This window comes from Taeniopygia guttata, chromosome 1A (genome assembly GCF_048771995.1).
Source record: "Taeniopygia guttata chromosome 1A, bTaeGut7.mat, whole genome shotgun sequence".
Lineage (NCBI taxonomy): Eukaryota > Metazoa > Chordata > Aves > Passeriformes > Estrildidae > Taeniopygia > Taeniopygia guttata.
The window spans coordinates 54,439,724-54,460,134 of NC_133025.1; the positions used below are offsets into that span (position 1 = coordinate 54,439,724).

Genomic DNA, 20,411 nt, shown 5'->3' on the forward strand with positions numbered 1-20,411 from the left:
ACTGAGACTCGCTTTTCTTGCACAGTCTGCCTAAAAAAATATGCCTAAACAAAGAAAAAAAGATAGTAACCACCTACTGAGCTCTTGGGAATGTACTTTTTTATGCTACAGCATACAAAATACACACAGGAAAGATTAATTTTTTTACCTATAGCAGCATATACTTTTTCTATACATTCTAAAGATAAACACACACAAACCCATTTATTTTGTTAATGCATTATTAAATATACACTAATAAAAGTAATTTCTCAATGCTTGATGCATTTATCATGAAACCACTAGCAGAATTCTTTACAATCAAAATCCTAGCAGTACACATGGCCAACCTAAATTATCTAGGGAAATGGCTAATATCTGACCATGCAGAAACATTAGAAAGCAGGGTTTTGTTATAGGATAGAAGGAGAAAAATAGATGTATTTTCTTACAGAAAAATTGCAATGATAAAATTATTTTTAATAGAACAATGCTACAGCTCCAGGAAATTTTCCTGAATCAATTCAATCTGTGTCGTGCGAGACTTTAAAAGCCCATTAAAAATAACTGTGATAAATTTCCCAACCTCTTTCAGAGCACCACACAGAAGACAAAGGAAACTGCAATTCAACAGAGATAGAAAAGAAAGAAAATAACAGAAAAACCTGATAGCTTGTGTATCAGCAGTAACATCCTCACTAACAACAATGAGCAAATCTGTACTACAAAGGACAAGAAGAGCAGGAATGATGTGTACAGCTGACAATGGCACTCCAAAGTAATGACTTCCAGGAAAATCTGCTGTTACAAATGGACAACATGCTGCTGAGAAGTAGTTGAGTCACGGCTTTCATAACATGGCAAATTATTTCAGCCTAAAAATGAATGTACCAAACCCCAGGGTGTATATGACTCTGGTAAGGCAACTATGGGGATTACATCCTACAAACAGCTAATATGCTCACGTGGTTTAAATTTTTAAACCTTGCTGAAATCCATGCAAGTTAGGGATTTTTTTTTCCCATATTTAATGTGTAGTCATAAGATATAGATCATGTTTCAAACTGTAATACTTGTGAGAGCACTACCTAGTTGACCTATTTTCCATTTACCATGTTCTACATATCATCAGTTGTAGCAAACACACGTCCTTTTGCTGCTCCCTTCTTTGTGGTGGGAGAAAGGGGGCAATTGCATAAAAAACGGCACACACATCACTTTATAATGAAACAACCCAAATCCCTGGGGATGGAATAGTACATGTAGCCCTCTCCTCCACAGCCATATCCTTTCACCTTCACTGGTGACTCCTGTTCACCTGCTCCTTCTACTGACGCCCAGCTAGAGCACAGCAAATCGCACTGACACTGCTCTGCACATGTGTGAGCTCTCTTCACAGCTGCACTAAACAGCTGTCCCAGGCCCACATCTGGCCACCTGGGGACCTGAGCGAGATGTAGACTCTCTGCCTCAGTCACAGCTGCTTGGCTGGATTCCCATGGACCTGCCTCATTTTTGAGTCCATGTTACCATTCTGCCTTACTGTGCTACTCCTCAAACCCTCTGGGTCTCTGGAATCTGCTAGAGCAGTTTCCTTGAACCCTTGCCTCCAAACAGTTCAATGTACATGAAACACTAGTTATGATTAAGATTTCTGAGAACTCTTCTGAAAAAAACAGCATTTCTAATTGTTCAAAGTTTACTCTAGAAAATGGGAGAAAAACAGTAGATTTGAAGACAAACCAATGTAAACACCTCACGTTCCCTCTAAATATAAATGTATTGGGCCAATTTCAAGCAACTTGATCCTCATGCAACAACAGAGGTATAGCAGAGATACAACTCCCTGAATCTATTCATAACCCCTATAAACAAAGCAAAAAAAAAAAAAAAAAAAATACAAGCAGGAGGATGAACCATCATTGAAGTAAATATATTGATCTATCAAAAATGATTGAAGACTGACAATAAAAGGGTTATAAATTCTTAGAAGAAAGAGAAAGCAAAAAGCACAAAACCAACCCACTGAAAAACTCCCACCTACATTCAAGGGGAAAAATAGACTGGAACAATAAAACACAATGGCAGTGCCTGTACATCTTTGATAGCTGCCCCTCCCAAAAGCTGGAACAATCCTGCTATAAACCAAGCAAATGAAAATGTAAATGCATGAGCAATCGTCTGGGGGATTCAGGTGCTTCGTGTCCTGTAGGCAAAAAAGGAAGGGGAAAAAGGTAGGAAAGCACGAGAAGGCACCACTTTTAATATCTGCAATTATTGATTATGCTCTTCTCACCTGGAGCCTTTTAAATCCAACAGAGATCTTCCAGTATAGAGGCAAAGCCGCCTGCATGGCAGGGTCAGTACTGCCAGCAACACCCCTCGTCCTCTGACCTCAGTGTAATCCTCTGCTTCCACTCCTCTGGCAGCAGGGACAGCCTGTGGATTTCAGATGTGCCAGCCTCTGAAAGTGCGAGTACAGCTGCTGGCAAAAATCTAATATCCAAAATGGCAAGCCCAGAAGAGGTAAAGACTGGGAAATACACTGAGTGCAACACTCAGAGCAGTCCCATGGGTAGGAATAAACACAGTGGTGTATCAAAGGGGTCTGCTCCAAGGCTTACAAGTTTTTTGCTAAGGAAATGAACAGGATGAAAATTACAGTAGTTTCACAAACCTCTGTCCTTCATTACTGAAGAAAATTAAATGGTATTAGTTACAGGACAAAAGCAAATAAAATGCCACTGTGACAGGAGAAAATATGGGTCTGTAGTAAGAATAAGTTTAGGTATTTCAAATATTAATCTTCCCATTTTGTAATATACTTCTCTATTTCAAAAATAAAAATTTAAATTATTTTAATATTTAAAAATTAATGCCTTTCCATGTGATGTTACATTACCATCTGACCTACTTTAACATTTGTCTCTGTACTGCACTTGGAGACCTACTTTCTCTGTCTCCTGCCCCAAACATAGCTTATTTCCTACTGGCCTAAATGGACAGCTGATGAACATATAAAATTGTTAGGCTCTTTGGTTACATTTTACTTTGGCCCTTCACGCAAAGTATTTCATAAGATGTTCCATACAATAAAAGGTCCCAAAGAACCAAGATCCTCTCATAATGTCACTTTGAAAGACTCTTCAGCAAATCCCCAGTGTCCTTGCCAAGATCTTTTTTCAATAAAATAGATTCCAGCATTGACAGAAAAGCTTGGATTATTGCTGAGTGATAAAATGTCTGCTGCTAGACCTTACAGAATCAGAACATTGCTCCCAACTCACTCCTTTTTCTGTAAACTACTTTAAAAGGTCTGGGTATGTCTTCAGATTTGCTGTACAAAACCTAATTTTATTCAGTGGGTACCACCATCCAAAAGCTCAAGTTATATAACATGAGAAAGACCTAAACATTTGGCCAAGATCTTCAAATAGTCATGACTCTATGCCTGCAATGAAACTACATTGAAGTACATAACAGCTTGAAGATCCAGACCACTATTTTCAGGCTTGTTTGCATGGGGCAGAGAGAAGATTCTGGGACAAGGCAAGATTTTAATCTTAATAAAGTTAAACTAGAAAAAACTCCTCTGGGAACATACCCCAACAATTGCCGGAGGATATGGTCAGTGTTTTCCCTGATGTAGTGACTGTCTTTGCAAGGCTGCAGTGTCTCTGCAAGGGAGGTTTCTTTGACATTACTACAGCTTTTTAATTATACTTGTAGAATTTTATTGGTATGACTAAAACAAATCCTCCTTCAAGACCAGCCTTCAGGTTTAGCCACTAAATTTACTGGAAGGAAAGAAAGATTCACAATCCCCAGGGTAATGGTGGCTCAGCTTGTCCCAGGTTCCCCAAGATAGGAAATAAAAAATGAACATAGTAACAGCTGAAAACAACTTCTTCCTGTGGAGTGGGGTATACTTTTGCCTATTGCTTGATGAAATCATATGCAGTTCAGTGCCAGTAGGTCTGACATAAAGCAGACTCTTCAGTAAAAGAAAAGAGGTAGTGAAACAGGGAAAAAAGGGTAATTTTAGGATGGTGCCAAATCAACAAAGAAAAAGGAGAGATTTTGTTCCCCTTTCTGCTAATAAAATGTAGTAAACTAAAATTGATCCCCAGACTAATGAGGGAGAGGGAAAAACTAAAATCTATATATGACAAAACAATAAAAAAGTAATGAAGAGATTTATGGAATTACATAAAAATCTTGGAATGATGTTAAAATTGTCGGTTCATGTTACTGTTTTCAATTCAACATGGATAAGAAAAACAGGGAGGAATAAAAATCAGAGCATGGAGGAAAGATAGCATAGAGCTAAAGACAGTATAGAGAAGCAAGAGAAAGAAAAACCCAGAGCAAATATTTAAGGGGAGAGGGGAGGAAGTATGAAAAACATAAACATAGAGCCTACAAGTCAAGGTCATGGATAGAAAAAACTAAAACCAGAACAAACCCCAACAAAGTGGTGGCGCCAATTGAACAACAACATTGAAGGCACCACTTGATAGGAAACACCTCTGTAGATACCTGGCAAAGTGTAGTCATCCTCACAAAGGAAAATACTACTTACTATTTTTAAGAAACTAAGTAATAGACATCCCAAATCCATTCTTGTGCAATGCTTTGGTAGCCTAAGGGGCAGAGGCCCCACTAAGGGCTCCCCAGCATGGGCAGAGAGGGTCTAAGCAGCACCTGCATCCTGGGGCTCCTGGCTGGTGGCATGAGAAAGGGACAGAGCCGTGGATGCTCCAGCCTGTGCCAGGCCTGCAGGCAACAAGCACATACAAGAGGCTGCTGATCTGCAGTTTCTGCTCTGGATCCTTCTCCAGACCCAGTGTGGGATCTGTGGAAAAGGGAAATCCCTTTTGCTCAGTGCTTCTCATAGCACAGTCACAATACAGTAACAAGCTGCTTTTGGATTTATTTGGGCTGCCAGAAAGAAGGGGAAACTGGCATTAAGGACTGACCTGGAGGCAGTAATTTGACTCTCCTGTGAAGTGACCAAGGCAGGCAGGAGAACTGAGCATTAAACTTGATCTGCTTCAAAGGCTGCCAAGAAAGGGGACACACACACACACACACACAGAGACAGGTTGGGAGGCATGATGCATTTGCCTCCCTCTACATATAGTGTGAGGAGAAATTATTCAAGAAATCCATTTAAAAATTACCATGCATGACACTGGGAACACCAATTCATAATCAGAAACATAGTGAGTGAAGTCAGAGACCATTAATAGCTACTGAACATTGCATATTGCATGTATCTGCTTTAGGTTTGCATCAATACTTCTGGAGTGCTGTAAGAAATTCTAATGAAAGCATTTAATATGCACAGCAAAATATACAACACTGCTATTTTCCCATACTTTCTAGATTGGTATATTGAAATAAGGCCTCAGATTTTTCAGTCTTTTAGAAGCTCTCTCCACCTGCTTCTTTCCAAATGGTGGAAAGGGATGGGGGGGAAATTACAAGGTGGACTTTACAACTTCCTAAAAAGTTTAACAAATACAGGCTCCAGTAGATAATGAAGGTAGCAGAGCAATGTGAAATTATGTCTATGGAACTAGATTTTGTAACTCAGAATATTTCCTCCCCCTTCCTTGAATGAGGATGACACATTGTGTATGCAGGTGTAATATGATAAGAAGAAGCAATCTGTTCAGCAGTTTCATTCCCTTTAAAACTATCATTTTAACCATTAATTAGCAAAGAAGCAGGCAGCAGAGATCAAAGATCACCTGTGCTGTATATTAGCTGTAAAACACTCCTCAGGTAGCACATTTTAAAAAGAAGCTTTACTTTTCAAATAATCCTAGGACGAAGCTCACAAGGATTATGCTTCAGCAGCTAAATGCTACACAGTACCAGCATGCAAGGAACCAAAAAGGAACACTTCTGCAGGAGAAAATGGAGGTGAAATCTTCTCCTGGCCAAGGCTGCTATATGCACACACACAGAAGCAGACCAAGATTTAATCAGGTTCCTCAGATATTTAAATATGGTACAAGAGCCTACTTCTGCTTCCATTGTCAGTCTTAGGAGCTGACACAGTTCTGGCCAGTGTCTCAGAGCTGTTCCATGTCTGGCCAAATCTGTCAGTGAAGCCATACCAGGCAGGAGATGTTCCCCTACACAAACAGCCATTTGCTGGAGCTATGCTCACTGCAGTTTGGACACACCATGAGCACAGAAACAAGTATCAGAAACGTGGTACAGGTGACAGGCAGTGTCCTTTGCTGCCTTGCCAAGAGCACATAAAATGCTGTCTGCCTCATATGGTTGGATTCCACACTCTCTTTCCAGAGGTGTAAAAGATTACATCAGGTCTTTGACTTACATTGGCTTAAACAGCTGCAGTAGAGTCAGAGAGATTGGATGGAGGGAACTTGGGAAAAAGCACAACAGTGAGCACATGCCTGCAGCTCAGCCACCCCAGGGCAACATCTGCAGCCTCAGAGAGGAGTGGGAGAGCTTTGCACACAGAAGAGACTACCACTTGCACCAAAGGTCTCAATCCAAATGGCTTTGCCTGCAGTGAGGGCTGGAACTGTGAATTTTTTATAGTCTTTTGAGTTCTGTCTATGAATAATCTAGAACACAAATGTCCCTGGACCTTCCTGGGGCAGCCAGAGGCTACAGTACCACATCAAGAACCATCACAGAGTACAAAAGCTCAAGCTGCATGGTTCTCATGGGAGGTCACAGTCCACACAGCAGATTTGTCCATGGCAGTGAGGTGCTCATTGATAAACACCTTTGACATTACTAGTACACTAGGTATCAATTTCCCATATTCCACAGACCTAAGTACATTTGAAACATGTTAGAATTAAACTGTTCAGTTAATTTACTGTAAATTTTGCCAGTAACCTGTAGCCCACAGATCTGCTTATGCAGAATGTAAAATACTCTAACAGTGATCAGGTGGCCCCAAAATTATTCCACCTGTAACAGTAGCACAGATTCCAGCTCTCAGAAAAGTGTGCTATGCCACCTTTTGGGCAAGTCTTTAGGCATCAGTCCCACAGAAGACTATATTTTCAGGACCAATTAACTCTAGAGACAAGAGGATAAACTGGTGATGATATATTCAAAAGTAACTCACAAGACTTGTTCCAGCAGCTTGATTTAACCACTGGAGTCAACTATAACCAGTATCTAATTATGTTTAACTGTGGGAATTCAGATGGAGATGCAGCATTGTATCATGAATTCTGCCCTGGAGTTTCTGCCAGGAGTATTGTTGGGTTTCAATTCTTTTTTGAAAAACAAAATTTTTAAAAATAGATTACTATTTACAAATTCTCATAGTGATTAAAAAAAAGGCTCCTGAAAGTTTTACTTAAAAACATTAAGATTGTCCTACTGTTCTGTCCATTCATGCAATAATATTTTCCATTTCAGAGGGAATGGCTAACACATTTCACAGAAGAGCAACTAAATTGTCTACATGCAAAGTGCTATCAAAAGAGAGGGTGGGGAGGGAGAAGAAATATTATTCTCCACATTAACTTCTTCCAGGTACAATAGAACTAGGCGTTTATGTGTGCTAACAGCACTAAAAATATTTTTAAGGCACAAATGCAATTGTTGTTTTATGGCCCTGATTCAGCAAGGCAGACTTCAGGTTAACTTGAAGCATGTTGAGCAATACCATTGACTATAATGTGATTACTCGTGCTCAAAGTTAGGAGTTCTGCTGTACTGTACAATTTGCAGGTAGTTAATGGAAGAAAGAGATAACTCTTACCCACATCAGCAATTCTGGGACTGGTCAACAATCTTATAGAGTCAAAGAACCTTATCACAACACATAAAGGAGAAAGCAGTGAGAAGAAAATAAATCCTGATGAAATATGAAAGACCTGACATCAGCCAAAAAATATACTGCCCTTTAAGAAAACAAAAATCAAGGCAAGTGAGGCTACCAAAATTCCTTATCAGGTTACATGAGTAACAGATTATGAGGAGCTATAAAACAGCAACAGGAAGCTTGTTTTTCCCTATCACTGTCCAGGTATGATTTCCTCTAGATGAAATATAAAAAGTAAATTCTTTAAAATAGCATAACACAGGAAGTATCCCAAGAGAGGGAGTAAGTCCAGTAGACCCTAACCACCACCAGCGTAAAAGAGGAAATCAAACAGGATACGATTTTTTCATAAAACTGAGATATTTCTTTCCATGAGCCTTTAGAAACAAAAAAATAAAACATATTTTCATGTTTTATGAAAATTCAGTTTTCATAAAACTGAGATATTTCTTTCCATGAGCCTTTAGAAACAAAGATGAAAATACTTTTCCTGGAATCATTTTTTCCACAGAAAGCAGAATGAGGCTAGAAATAGAGGGGTTACAAATTTTTGTGACATTAAAATAGCAATAAAGACATTGTTTCTTCAGTTAAATTCAGCCCATGATGAAGACATCAGTTGCTCCCTGCAGGAGGAGGTCCTGCCCTATCTACCTTATGTTTGTCCCAAGGTATTTGATGACAGCAGAAGAAAGAAAAAGGCTTTGAGTAAAGTTCCACACGCCCAAATCCCAGAAATGCATGTCTCTCTTCCACCCACAAAAGGGGAAAGCCCCAAGCCCCCACATTGACAAACCAGAGCTTCTACTATGGACATTTTCAGACTCCTCACAGCAGGTTGAAGTTGAATGTCCCAGTCAAGGCAGAGTAAGAATAGGGTTTGACCTGCTGCTATTTCAGATTGAAAACAACAAGAAGATAGAGTGTCACCCCACAAATGGCACAGAATTTTAATCTGTTCTCACTCTGTGGTTACACACAGTGAGGTCTATGTAATGACCTCTTACATTCTTCCCCACGTCCAAATGCATTGCTTCAGTTGAAGGCAGGGTAAGTTCCTTCATCCCAGGGCAATCAACTGCCCACCTGGGGCTGTGTCATATTTTCTACAATCACTGGTAGTATATTGTTGGGCCAAGAATATATTACTTATTTTGGCAGATTTCTTTTACTCCAAATCAGTTCAGTAAAGCCATAATGATGCAATTGTAGCAGAGCAGTCAAATGTGTATTAAGTGCATATAGAAAGCAAAACTAACTCACTCTCACATTATAGAAGTTGCTTTTCTGATTCCATAAAATATGTTGTCCCTCTTTATTTCTTTGTCTGTTTTTATCACCTATCTCAAATCAGCAGCTATTAACCTACAATTGAAATGGAACAAGTGGGTTTGGTGGAGATGAAAATAAAGTAACATAGCATTAATATTCACCCAAAAAATGAGTGGTGTAAATCACTAAGTTCCACAGTAAACAGGGCTACTCTCCTGCAGAACTCTTATGTGAATAGGGGAATATTCAAGGCATACCTTATTAAGTATTAATACACCCTTTTCCAAATAGGATTGTTTTCAACTCCATTCTTGTTATGAAGAAATAGCACATATGTTTTAGAGGAAGCATTTTTATAGAAGATACCCCAAATTAAAGCTAAATCAAAGATTTCTTCTGTTGCAGGACCACTTTGAAATTCATATCAGTGGCTTGGATCACCCTGTTGAATAGAAATGCTCCATCTCTGCTTTTGCACCAAACCCAGAGCTGTTTGTTTCTGCCTTGGCCTCCATCTTGGGCCACCTCTGTATGAAAACAAACAGTTTTCACAGCACAAACTCACAACTGATGACTATTTGCATTGTCTGTCTTTATAAAATATCAGTACCATCGCCTCTCCTTTGGATTTGCACACGGGAGCAAAGGGAGAAAAGCTTTTGTGACCTACAAAAGCCTTACTTGAAATAATTCTCTCCGACTTGAGGCCTTTTGGAATGGAAGGGATATATTGTTTTGACTTGATTAAAGCTGAAAAGTTGATTTGACATCCTGTTGTCAAGGAAACCAATTCACACACAAAAGAAAACAGTTGTGATGGTATCATTCAGACTATTCAAGTGACCTCAGGAAAAAAAAAAGGCTTCAGTTCCAAAGATTTGTATTCAACTCACTTCACCACTGTAGAAATAAAGATCATTGCTCTTTATGCTTATTGGAAAGCAGTTTTCAATCTGGGGAAAGAAAAATGCCACATTTTCCATCTGCCAGATCCAATACTTTGCTGGGAATATATATAAACACACCTACCATTTATTTGCCTGTTTCAAAGAACCACAGAAAGAATCACACTGAAGACTCACAGGGAAGGAGAAAGAATTTCTTTAATTGACAGGACTGTGATAAATACCCCCTGACACTTACCCCACCTATTGAACAGCAGCTTGCAAGCCAGGTTTTAAAACATCCTACTTCAAATAGACCTTACCTCAAACACAGCATTGTTTGCATCCAGTTTTGTTTTCCTGGGAGACATGAAAAAAATGCTTTTTTTTTTTCTCTGCCAGTCTCCTAGATCCCTCAAAAATTGAGTTTTCCATGCATGCAGTAAATGAAGTTTACCTATGCTCACTCTTCCTACCTAGAGAATCCCAAAGAGTCAGAACTACCCTGGCTGACCACAACCACCATCATCCAGCTTTGCAGTCCACGCAAGTCTCACAGAGGTTTCATTCCCTAACAGTCAGTAAGTAGATTGGAGAAATGAAACTTTCTATTTGCTCACACACTGTAATTATACATCTCTTTCTCCAATGACATAGCCTTGCCTGGCTGAGTGAGCAGACAGATGACTAAATAGCAACTTGTCTCAAATTCAGCTTAGGAAAAAAAAAAAAGAAGCATGATATTAATAAGGAGGGAAGTATACTGAGGAATAAATGCCAGTGTTCTTACATTATTGTCATTTAAGGGCATCACACCAAAGGTCACAGAGATAATAAGCCTCAGTCACTTTCTATTTGTTACACAACATACAAATTTCCACAGCATTAATGAATATCTTTTCCCATTCCTGGCCAGCCAAGACACTGCATTATTTCCTCCTAGACAAGCACCTAACCCTTGGAATTCATTATTTCCATCACTTCTTGCAGCACTTTGTCCTTAGGGCTGAGCATAAATGCCACAAGGTGGCTGTGACTGAAGCATCAAATGCCTGAGCCTGACTTCTTTCTGCTAGAGCATTTTTGCTGAAAGAGCATACAGAGCTCATTGCTATCTTTTGTAATCAAATACGTATACACACAAACATCCATATGTGCTCTCTTACAAATATCTCAGACTCCTTGCAGACCATGGGAAAAAAAAATTGACATTTTCATAATTTGTGGATACTGCCTGATACTTATATATTGAAATAATAGTTATGCTAAAAACACCAACTGACCACAACAATAGAAGATACCATGGGACAACTGCATTTATACTTAAAATGATGACAACTTGAAAGTAAGCAGTTCTTGGAACAGAAATTATATTCATAGAAATGTGAAAGGGCTTCTACAAAGGGATCTACTGCTTAAAACCTCTTTACTTAAAACAAACTGCTAAGATAGCACAGCTGAGCTATAGAGAGAGGAATGCCTCATTTCTAATCTGCACTTCATTGTATTTTAAGTTTAGGAATTTCACATAAATATAGATAGCAACAGCTGAAACAAATTCATACTATTTCATAAACTGAGGGCTTTTTAAGATGACAAATTATTATTTCCACTGTTCACTGTAAGTATAAAGAATATGCAGATGAAAAGAGAATATTGAAGGCTGGTAGCTTTGTACAGTTCTGAAAAGGACTAAACTTTATGTGCATAATTAAAATAAGAGAGCGAAAAATTAAGTCCAATCCCAAATGTTGAACTAAAATAAGCTAAGAGTATTTGCTGCATGCAATCAAATCACCTCCACCTCTGTCCTCCAAACTGAAACACTGCACTCTGCATTTTGACAAACACCTTATCTTGGTATTTTCTCCTCTCCCACCCAACAATCCCAAAGAGCAAGAGCCAGAAAGAAGAAAGCTGACAGCACTGCTAAGCTTACCCACAAACAGGTCCATACTCTTTTATGAGTTTTGTGTGGTTTTCCCAAAAACCCTGGAAGAAAGGAAAAACAAACATAGTATTTTAGAGAAGTGCTTAGCAGAAGTTCTATTACATACTGTTTCTACCACTCACACAAAGCTTTGAAGATCAGCCAGGAGAACCATGGTATTAACCCATAACCTCACCTTTCGTCCATATGTGTTGAACATAAAGTCTAGAAAGGATGGCTTGAAAAACAAATCCCAACCCCAAAAAAGATCTGGACAGACATGAAACATGTTTTCATCAATATTTTATTCTCCAAAATTTTTTGCCATTTCATGATTCATTATTTTTAAACTAACTTCATTATTTTGGTCCTGACTCCATTTTTTTCAGATATGCAAATGGATGGAACACTAATACAGAAATTAATAAGAAGATAAGTATATGACTTACTATACAAAAGGGAAGAACAGGGAATATGGCAAGGTCATCTTGTTTTGGTTTTAGTCATATTATTAAAAAAAATCCCCAAACCTGCCAAGTCAGAGCTTAGCACAAGGCAGTCAGCTGGTACATTCCACAGAATAGTAAGCAGATTTATTTTTTTAATTCTTACCATTTTTACTGTCTTTCATTTTCATAATTGAAGAAAATTCATATCCATTTATCTAAATAAACCTGTCACTATACTCAATTGTTAGTGTCTTAAATGAATTCAAATTGATCAATCTAAAGAAGGTGTGCAAAATATATCCCTGAAAATGAACGATACAAAAACCTGTTTTAATGAAACCACAATATTTGAGGAACATGCTCCATTGTGTTTGCAACTTTTCTATGGAAAAAGTAACCCATTTGATTGCATTAAGCTGCATTTATATTAATGGAAGACAGACTATCACGATCTATTTTTGTTCTTAAGAGAAAATTCACAAAAAAAGTAGAATACTTATATCTCATATTTAATCTTTGTTTTTATGACATAGCACAGAATATTAGCTAGAACAGTACAGCTACTGTAAATACATCTACTGCTGACATAAATAAACCACCCCATAATGTGTATATGCTTTGAGAGTATTTTGCCACACTAAGCAAGGGAAAATCTGGTAATGATCTGACTTAACACCCTTAGGTGCCAACTTATTGTCCAAATTAGCAAAGCGCTTGCCACCACCTACAATCCTCCTCTCATAGAGTCCCTCAATTTTTTTATTTTTATAGTGCAGTTGTGCTTTTTATTTTTCTTTTTTTTTTTTGTTTAATCCTGGATTTATAATACTTTTATTCTGCAGGACAATATGTCCCCAGTTTAAGGAAATAACTATAGGTTCTCCTTTAGCTACAAAAACCACGGGATGATGTGTAAGAAAACATGCTAAAGATGAAATTATGAAAGAGGTGGATTAGATGACAGCCTGAGGAGAATGTAGAAAAGAATATATATTCTCCCCAGAAAAAATTCTTCACTACTAAGGTAAGCAGAAAAGCCTCAAGAGTTAGCACACAAAATTTAAGGCCTTGTAATGCTACAAATGCAGACAGCTAGCTCAAAAAGGCTTTTGCCTGGAGACACCAAGGGAGGGGAAAAGGCACATATACATTCACACCGACCTGCATTGTAGCTATAGAGACACTCCAGCCATTGCAGGACTCCAGCCTGCAATTGCTATAATTTCAGCATTATAAACACTGTCTACTGATGCAGGGGGGAATGCTGGGGTCAGCTTCTCCAGGTGGCCATTTCAGGCTGGTCCAGCAGGCTCAGCCCATGGGCACGCTCTGACCACTGTGCCCAGGAGAGCAGCCCCAGGCAGTGCCAGCAAACACCGCTGACTTTTCCAGCCACGCAGGGCACATCCCGAGGTCACCGGGCACAGCCCCACCAGGGTGCAAAGCGCTGCTGTACCACAGCTGCAATGCTTGGCCAGGGCAGAGGAACTTCCAGTCCTGTGGGATGATGCCAAATCGGGTCTGCTCTCCAGTCCACTTCCCTCCCAGCCTGAGCCTTCAGCGAGGACACCCACGCTGTAGCCTGAACCCTGCCTGCTCAGCATGCTTTGGATTGCAAGCACGCACACAGGTATTGCACTTGCTGTACCCACCAGCTGCATTCCAGTGAGCCAGCAGGATATTAACATTTTCAAGAAGCCTAGGCTTTAAATGATTCAGTGAAAAAGCTTTCCAGCAAGCCAGCTCCTTGGAAGAACTGCTTCTGGCTCACTACATTAGAGGGGTCAGGCAGAGCACGTTTCAAATCAGATCTGTTAACCAGTAACTGGTTTTCTACCTCCAGGACTCCTAAATAATTGCACTGGCTTAAAATTAACCACACTCAATTTTTTTTCCCTAAAGAGAGAAGTACTAGCCTGCAGGGTGGGGGAAGAGAAGGAGTTGAAAAGCACCTGGGAAAGACTGTGAGAAAGCATCTCAGGAGTAAAAGAAGCCTTAATTCTCTACACTCCAGGACACTTTCTCATGCCGTGCAGTACTGCACCCACATACTTGCCACTACCAGCCTGGGACCCACTGCTGTCCTGGCCTCCTCAGGGACTGGTAAGCACCTGGCAGCAGGTCTCATGGCAGCAGGCCTGGGAAAGAGAAGCCAACAGCACACACAGGACCCCATGGAGCTGTGGTGGCTGGACTGTAGGCAAGGCAGAGGGCATGTGCATATATCCCTTACATACCAAGGTACACCTTTCAGCTAGAGGAGGAAGCTAGAGCCATAAAAAGACCCCTGTGTTTGCTCTTGATGGCCATGAGGAAAGCCAATGAACCTGCATGGTCACAGAGTGAGAGGATATGCCACATCCACACAGCTCTGCCAGTCTTGCAGCATCATCCCCAAACATGGCCTCCAGTAGACAGGTACCCTGAAAACACCCTCCTCCTCCCCTGAGTCATGTTTGAAGCACAGAAAGCCTTATAAGTGCTTTTGGTAACTTATTTACACTGGCTGAATTTGGTTTGCTTCAACCAATTATTGCAGACTTGTCCATGTTTTATAATTGCACTTGTACTTAGTATCTATGACATAACCAAGCACCTGCTCACAATCAGCTGCTGTTTTACAAGAAAATGGGAGTAGAGACCACCAATCTTTGCTTCCTTTCCTTGTATTTATCCACTGGGGGATCTGCAATCAAACTCAGAAATGGCACCGGCTTGACTAGTACCCAGTGTCTTTAATCTCCCTAAGGCAGAAATTATAAAAGAGCAACAGGGTGATTAGGAAAAGAATAATTAGGAAAAAATGGAAATGTTTTTTGAAAAACAGAAGGAAACAGAAAAGCAAAAGCACCCAGTATTATGGTATGACACTATGTGTATCAGGAAGAGCTGTTATGGATTAAACACTCAGCAGTAAAAATTAAAAGCATAGTTAGCAATGATGTTCCAAATTTTTAAAAAAATCACTTAGGGTTTTCTTTGTTTGGAAGCTGCAGAAAATGAGCTATCATCATCAACCCAGAAAATGGTTGGGCCAGGGGGACTTGTCACGTGTGGCCCGTACAGGGAGGTACCAGCCTGAGGACAGTCCATCATCAAACAGGATAATGCAGGAGTAGGAAAAGCTTCTTCCCTTGAAGAAAGCATATTTTACAGCATCTGGTATACCATGGAAACAGCAGCTCAAGTGGGCTGACTGCTGCACACCCAGAAGGTTCTTTGTTTACATATCTGGCGGTTGCCTCCCTGCAGGGAATTTGCATTCTTCCCCTTCCTCTGAGTGTGTATCATCATCTGGATCTGTGGATAGAACCACTCACAAGGCCAAATCCTGCTCTCAGGGATACAGGCACAAACCCCATGGAAGAGAACAAGATTTCGGTCTGCATCAAACAAAGCAAAGTCTGGTCACTGCCTACCATTTTTATTGAGATATCGAATGTTGAAGATTCAGCTTGAGCTGCCTACATGAAAGGGCTAAAATTGCTCGAATATCCCCTCTCCTTTTTTTTCAATAGACTCTGGCACTCTAAGACAGATACTTCAGCAGTTTCCCCCTCATTGCATATTCACCTTGCTAGTTCCTCACAGCAAGGAAAATATCTGCGGCAATGTCATCTTCCCTCCTTGCTGAAAACGGTTGTAGGCACTAAGCCAAAGTTTTCAGAAAGAGGCAGTATTTCAGAGAGAAGCAATACATTTTGAATTTTGGGGTGTTTAATATGAGGCATCTCCAACCTATCCCTTTTAGTTGCTCGATACCTGCAGATCTCATGGCTTCAAATGGAAAATGACTCAGATTATATGGAGGATGCTTTGAACACTTCCGCTCACTGCAGGTGAAAAACAAATGATGTAGTTTATGAACTTCACTGTGCTTCTTCGGGGTCATGAGATAAAATGGTTTGAAGAGAGCCACAAAGCTGGGATCCAGCAGATGCCTGCCCCTGACAGTAACTCAAAATCTGGACTCCAAAATGGGTCCTAGAGAATGTAATGAGGGTAGACCACGAATTTTGTAGTGTACTGAATGTCACAAAAGCTACTGAGCTCTGTGGAGATGGATGTGATGAGCCCATCAAAATTCACTGAAAGTGGGAAACATTACCCAAGCAAGATCAGCCAAGGGAAAAGGTTTCTTTTGTTGCTCCCTTCTGAAAAGTATCAGATACTATCTGATGTCAGTCACTTTACCAAGACACCCTGGATTCAAACTTGTGACTCAGAAACCAAAGATGCCATGTCCCATAACTAGTCCCATATATGCTCCACCTTTATCACCCTATATCAGATGTGATTCCTTGTTTCCTTGTGATATTAATAATAACAGCATCATTGTTCAGGTGCACATCTCATATCAAGAGACAAAAAAAGTTATACAGTTATTTATGGTACATAAAGACAATAAATATTTTTGGATCAGATTTTTAGCATCCAATGGGCTTTTGCACATCCTTTTTCCTTAGACCACCTGAAAAAGAAAATTGCTAATAACCTAGTACCCAAAATGATTTTTTTTAAGACAAGCTAACATTTAATTAAAGTAACCTTGTATCTGTCTCCAACCTTCTTTGAAGGAATGACCCCAGACTGTACATCAGCTCCAGTAATAATCCTAGTGAAATCACTAGGATGCCAGCAGACAAGAGGAGGAACACAGCATGAACTTCTAAGCAGCCTGATTCTGAGTTATGTACGTAGTTTGTTTCTTTTGATCATTACCATTAATGGTCGTCCTCTGTGTATAATTTGGTTTAATTTATGTGTGTGTCATTTCAGATTTAAAAAAACACATATAGCCCTTCTAAATTTATTAGAGGCAGCCTTCGTACCCTTAATAGTTATTAAGAGAGGTTAGTGTTATGTAATTAAGTTAATCTCATCTGTAAAGGCTAATTAACTGAACACTAATTGAATCTGCATATGAAAATTTGGACAATGTGTTCTCATTACACAATTTAAAAAAAAAATTACCTGAGCTAAATACCAAACAAATCGTAAATTTCTTTCCTTCTACCTTTTCAGATCTTTAATAAAAATTAAGTGGGCAGGTTATTTCTGTGTGCTGTATTAGTCCTTGTTGTCCTTAACAAAGAGCTGTTATCTCACTTGAGAGAAACAGCTTTAGTCCCTCTCTGAAACACTGATATTTCCCCTCTTGCATAAGCTCTTCCTTTCTCTCTTACCCTATGCCCTTCATTGCCCCCTTTTTTTTCTGTCACCTCTCCTACTTGAAGAGGACAAAGGTTCTTGGGCTGAAGTCATATCACACAAAGGAAGGCATCCAGATATCACCTTAACCATATCACCCAAAAGGATCAGATGGCACAATACAATCCAGTCGTGCCCATTCAGCACCTCAGCTTAGAGCCACCTTGGCAGCTTTAGCAGGGCACTACCTTTATGCCCACTCAACAGTGAAGTACTCATCTCATCCTTCTCCACATGAGTGTGCCAGCTTTACAAAAGTAAGAAAGGCTTTGGACCCTTTTCTGAGGTTTATCTTTTTTTGAGACATTTACTGTTTAAACCAGTCAAGTTTCCAAATGGTAATTAAGAAAAGCACGTCATCTTTTCTGGCGTTTGCTGTTTCTCCTCATTAGCCAGGTTAATGGCTGATTCTAATAAGCTGATAACTGAAGAGTTGAAGGGAGGGGGAGCCAGGGAAGCAAACACCCAGTGGAAAGCCTGACCTCAATAGCATGCAAGATTTCTCAGCGCATGTGACCCTGAGTCCTCAGGCTTTCCTTGCAAAAGCCACCATATGTCTTTAACATCAGAGTTTAAAGCACCTGCACTACCCAAGTAGACGGCGGGATGGAGTTCCACCCAGTTCACAATCCCTCAGGTGCCCCATGGCAAACACTTAATGGAAAGAGGGTCACAGGAATGGAAAATGGGATATACTGCTTGTTTTCTTTGTTTAGGAAAATAACATATTTTCTAGGCGAGGCAGCAGCAAAAGATACACAGAAATTTCCCTCATGCATTTGGTCTGGTGGCTGGGGAACCACTGTCACACCCAAAAGGATGAAAATCAGGACAAAAAACCAAAAAACAGTAAACATCAAAGCTGTAGGGAAGCAAGTATGGACGGAGTAGAAAGAAAAGGTACAGCCAGGAAAGGAGGAAATCCACAGTTTTCTCAAGGGCCAATCCTGGGACAAACCTTGTTCAATGTTTGGAGGACTGAGTTTGGCACAAAAGGGAGTCAGGCTTCAGTGAAGTACATGGTTCTGAAAAGACAGATGCTTTCCTCAGTAAGCAGAGAGACTGAGATTGTCATACCAGAAGAACTGGATGACTTGAACAACTGCAACAGAGGAGCGTCTTTAGTTGAAAGCAAAGCTTCATGCCCTTAGAGAGAGACTATGTTAACTCAAGAATTTCTGCAGTAGTAGGTAAATGCTTGAAAATAAGACAGAAGTGAAAAACCTGGGTGGACACATTAACCATAAGATAAAGATGATGGAAAATGTATGATGGAAAAAAGTGTGATGGAAACTACAGATGTAGAGTATCTGGGATAAGCTTTCTATGTATGGAACGCTGCATGTAAATCTGATGAGCTGCCACATTCAAAAGGAATGAATTAAGAATGGAACAACTGGAAGAAAAGGTTACAAGGATCTTTGGGGAATAGAAGGCCTTTCTTACAAGTCATAATTAGGAGAGTCCATTTTAGCTAACCAAACGTTCGTTTTAGTAGACCAAAGGGAGGAGACAAGCTTGCTGTCTAGAACTGTATCGGGAAGAATCACTAGGGAGAGAAAAATATCTATTTAATATAAAGGTCTACATTACTAAAAGATCAAAGTCGTATAAACTGGCTGTGGATAAATGTTGCTTGAAATGAGATGAAAATTATTGACTATTGAAGTTGCAAGATTTTAGAAGCCTTTTAGTCAGAACAGTGGGGATAGGAACCAAGATGTGGATACTTATAAAAATTAAGTGTAGGATGAATAACACAGGTCATCTACACCAGCCCCTCAAGGAGATCTACAGTCACTTCTAGAATAAGAGAGACTCTTCTCATGGAGAAGATTTACTACACTTTCACATGTGCACACTGCATTCACACTTCTTGTTGACTCAACTTTCCAACTCATTCTCATATAGATATAGTCTCATACATTAATTTGGCATACTGCAATGAGATTCTTGCTTTCTTCTTGTCTCTTTTTTTCAATTTCATTTCACTTTATAGACTTCATTTCCTCAACATCTCTGGGCTGTTAAATGCCAATCTGTCACAGGTGGGGAGCTGAAAATACACAGGATTAAGCAATTTGCCAAATGCCACCCAAGAAGTCAATGGTAGAGCCAGAGACAAGCTGAAGGTTTCACAATCCTCCTCCTTGGTAGCTTACAAAAACATTCCTTCTCTGCCACAGAAACAGAGACAGTATATGAGAGAGGAAAATAATATCAACAAATTTGATCTGTTTCTGAGCTTTCGGACATATCATATGACTGAGGCTTTGAAGAAAGGCACGAGGAAAAGAACTGTATATGCACAGCTAACTCTAAAATTCTTTAAATAGAGGGAGGTTTCTTCCTCGCCCAACTATTACCTTAAGATTGAGTTACTCTTATAGTATGCATAGCTACAAATGTAATTATGTCATAAAATGATCCAGACCCTCAAATTATTCCAGCTGCTGTATTTGATTCTCTGATTATTGCAATGATGAATTCTCCAGTCTGATTACACTGGTTAGAAAAAAATATTTCTTTTTATCTATTTGAAAGTTACCTGCTGTTAGCTTAGACCTTGTTTATATCTAGTATAGAGATATAATTACAAACTTATTATTTTTACTAGGACTATTGTCTAGATAACACTTACCCCTGCTAGGCCCTTATTTTACTTCATAGTAAATGTCACAGATGACACCAATTCAGCCTTCTAGGAACCTTTGTCCAAACCAGAAAACATGTCATTATGAAGACATGTACAAAGAGAATTACAATTTGTTCAATGTGTGTTCATGAAAGGCTCCATATGAGGTCTTACAGACTCACTGCAGTTTCTGATCCTTTGATAAACATATATTTATAAT

The 20,411-nt window shown here is 39.6% G+C and overlaps 1 protein-coding gene across 10 annotated transcripts in view; it reads right to left on the reverse strand.

Annotated features, from left to right (window-relative positions):
• TBXAS1 (thromboxane A synthase 1) overlaps positions 1 to 20,411 on the reverse strand; it is a 259,778-nt gene that overhangs the window by 136,903 nt on the left and 102,464 nt on the right. For all 10 annotated transcript variants that reach the window (XM_072923497.1, XM_072923496.1, XM_072923495.1 and 7 more), the window contains one exon: positions 11,906 to 11,958. In XM_072923497.1, the coding sequence (XP_072779598.1) occupies positions 11,906 to 11,958 (53 nt within the window). The remainder of the gene's footprint in view (positions 1 to 11,905; positions 11,959 to 20,411) is intronic.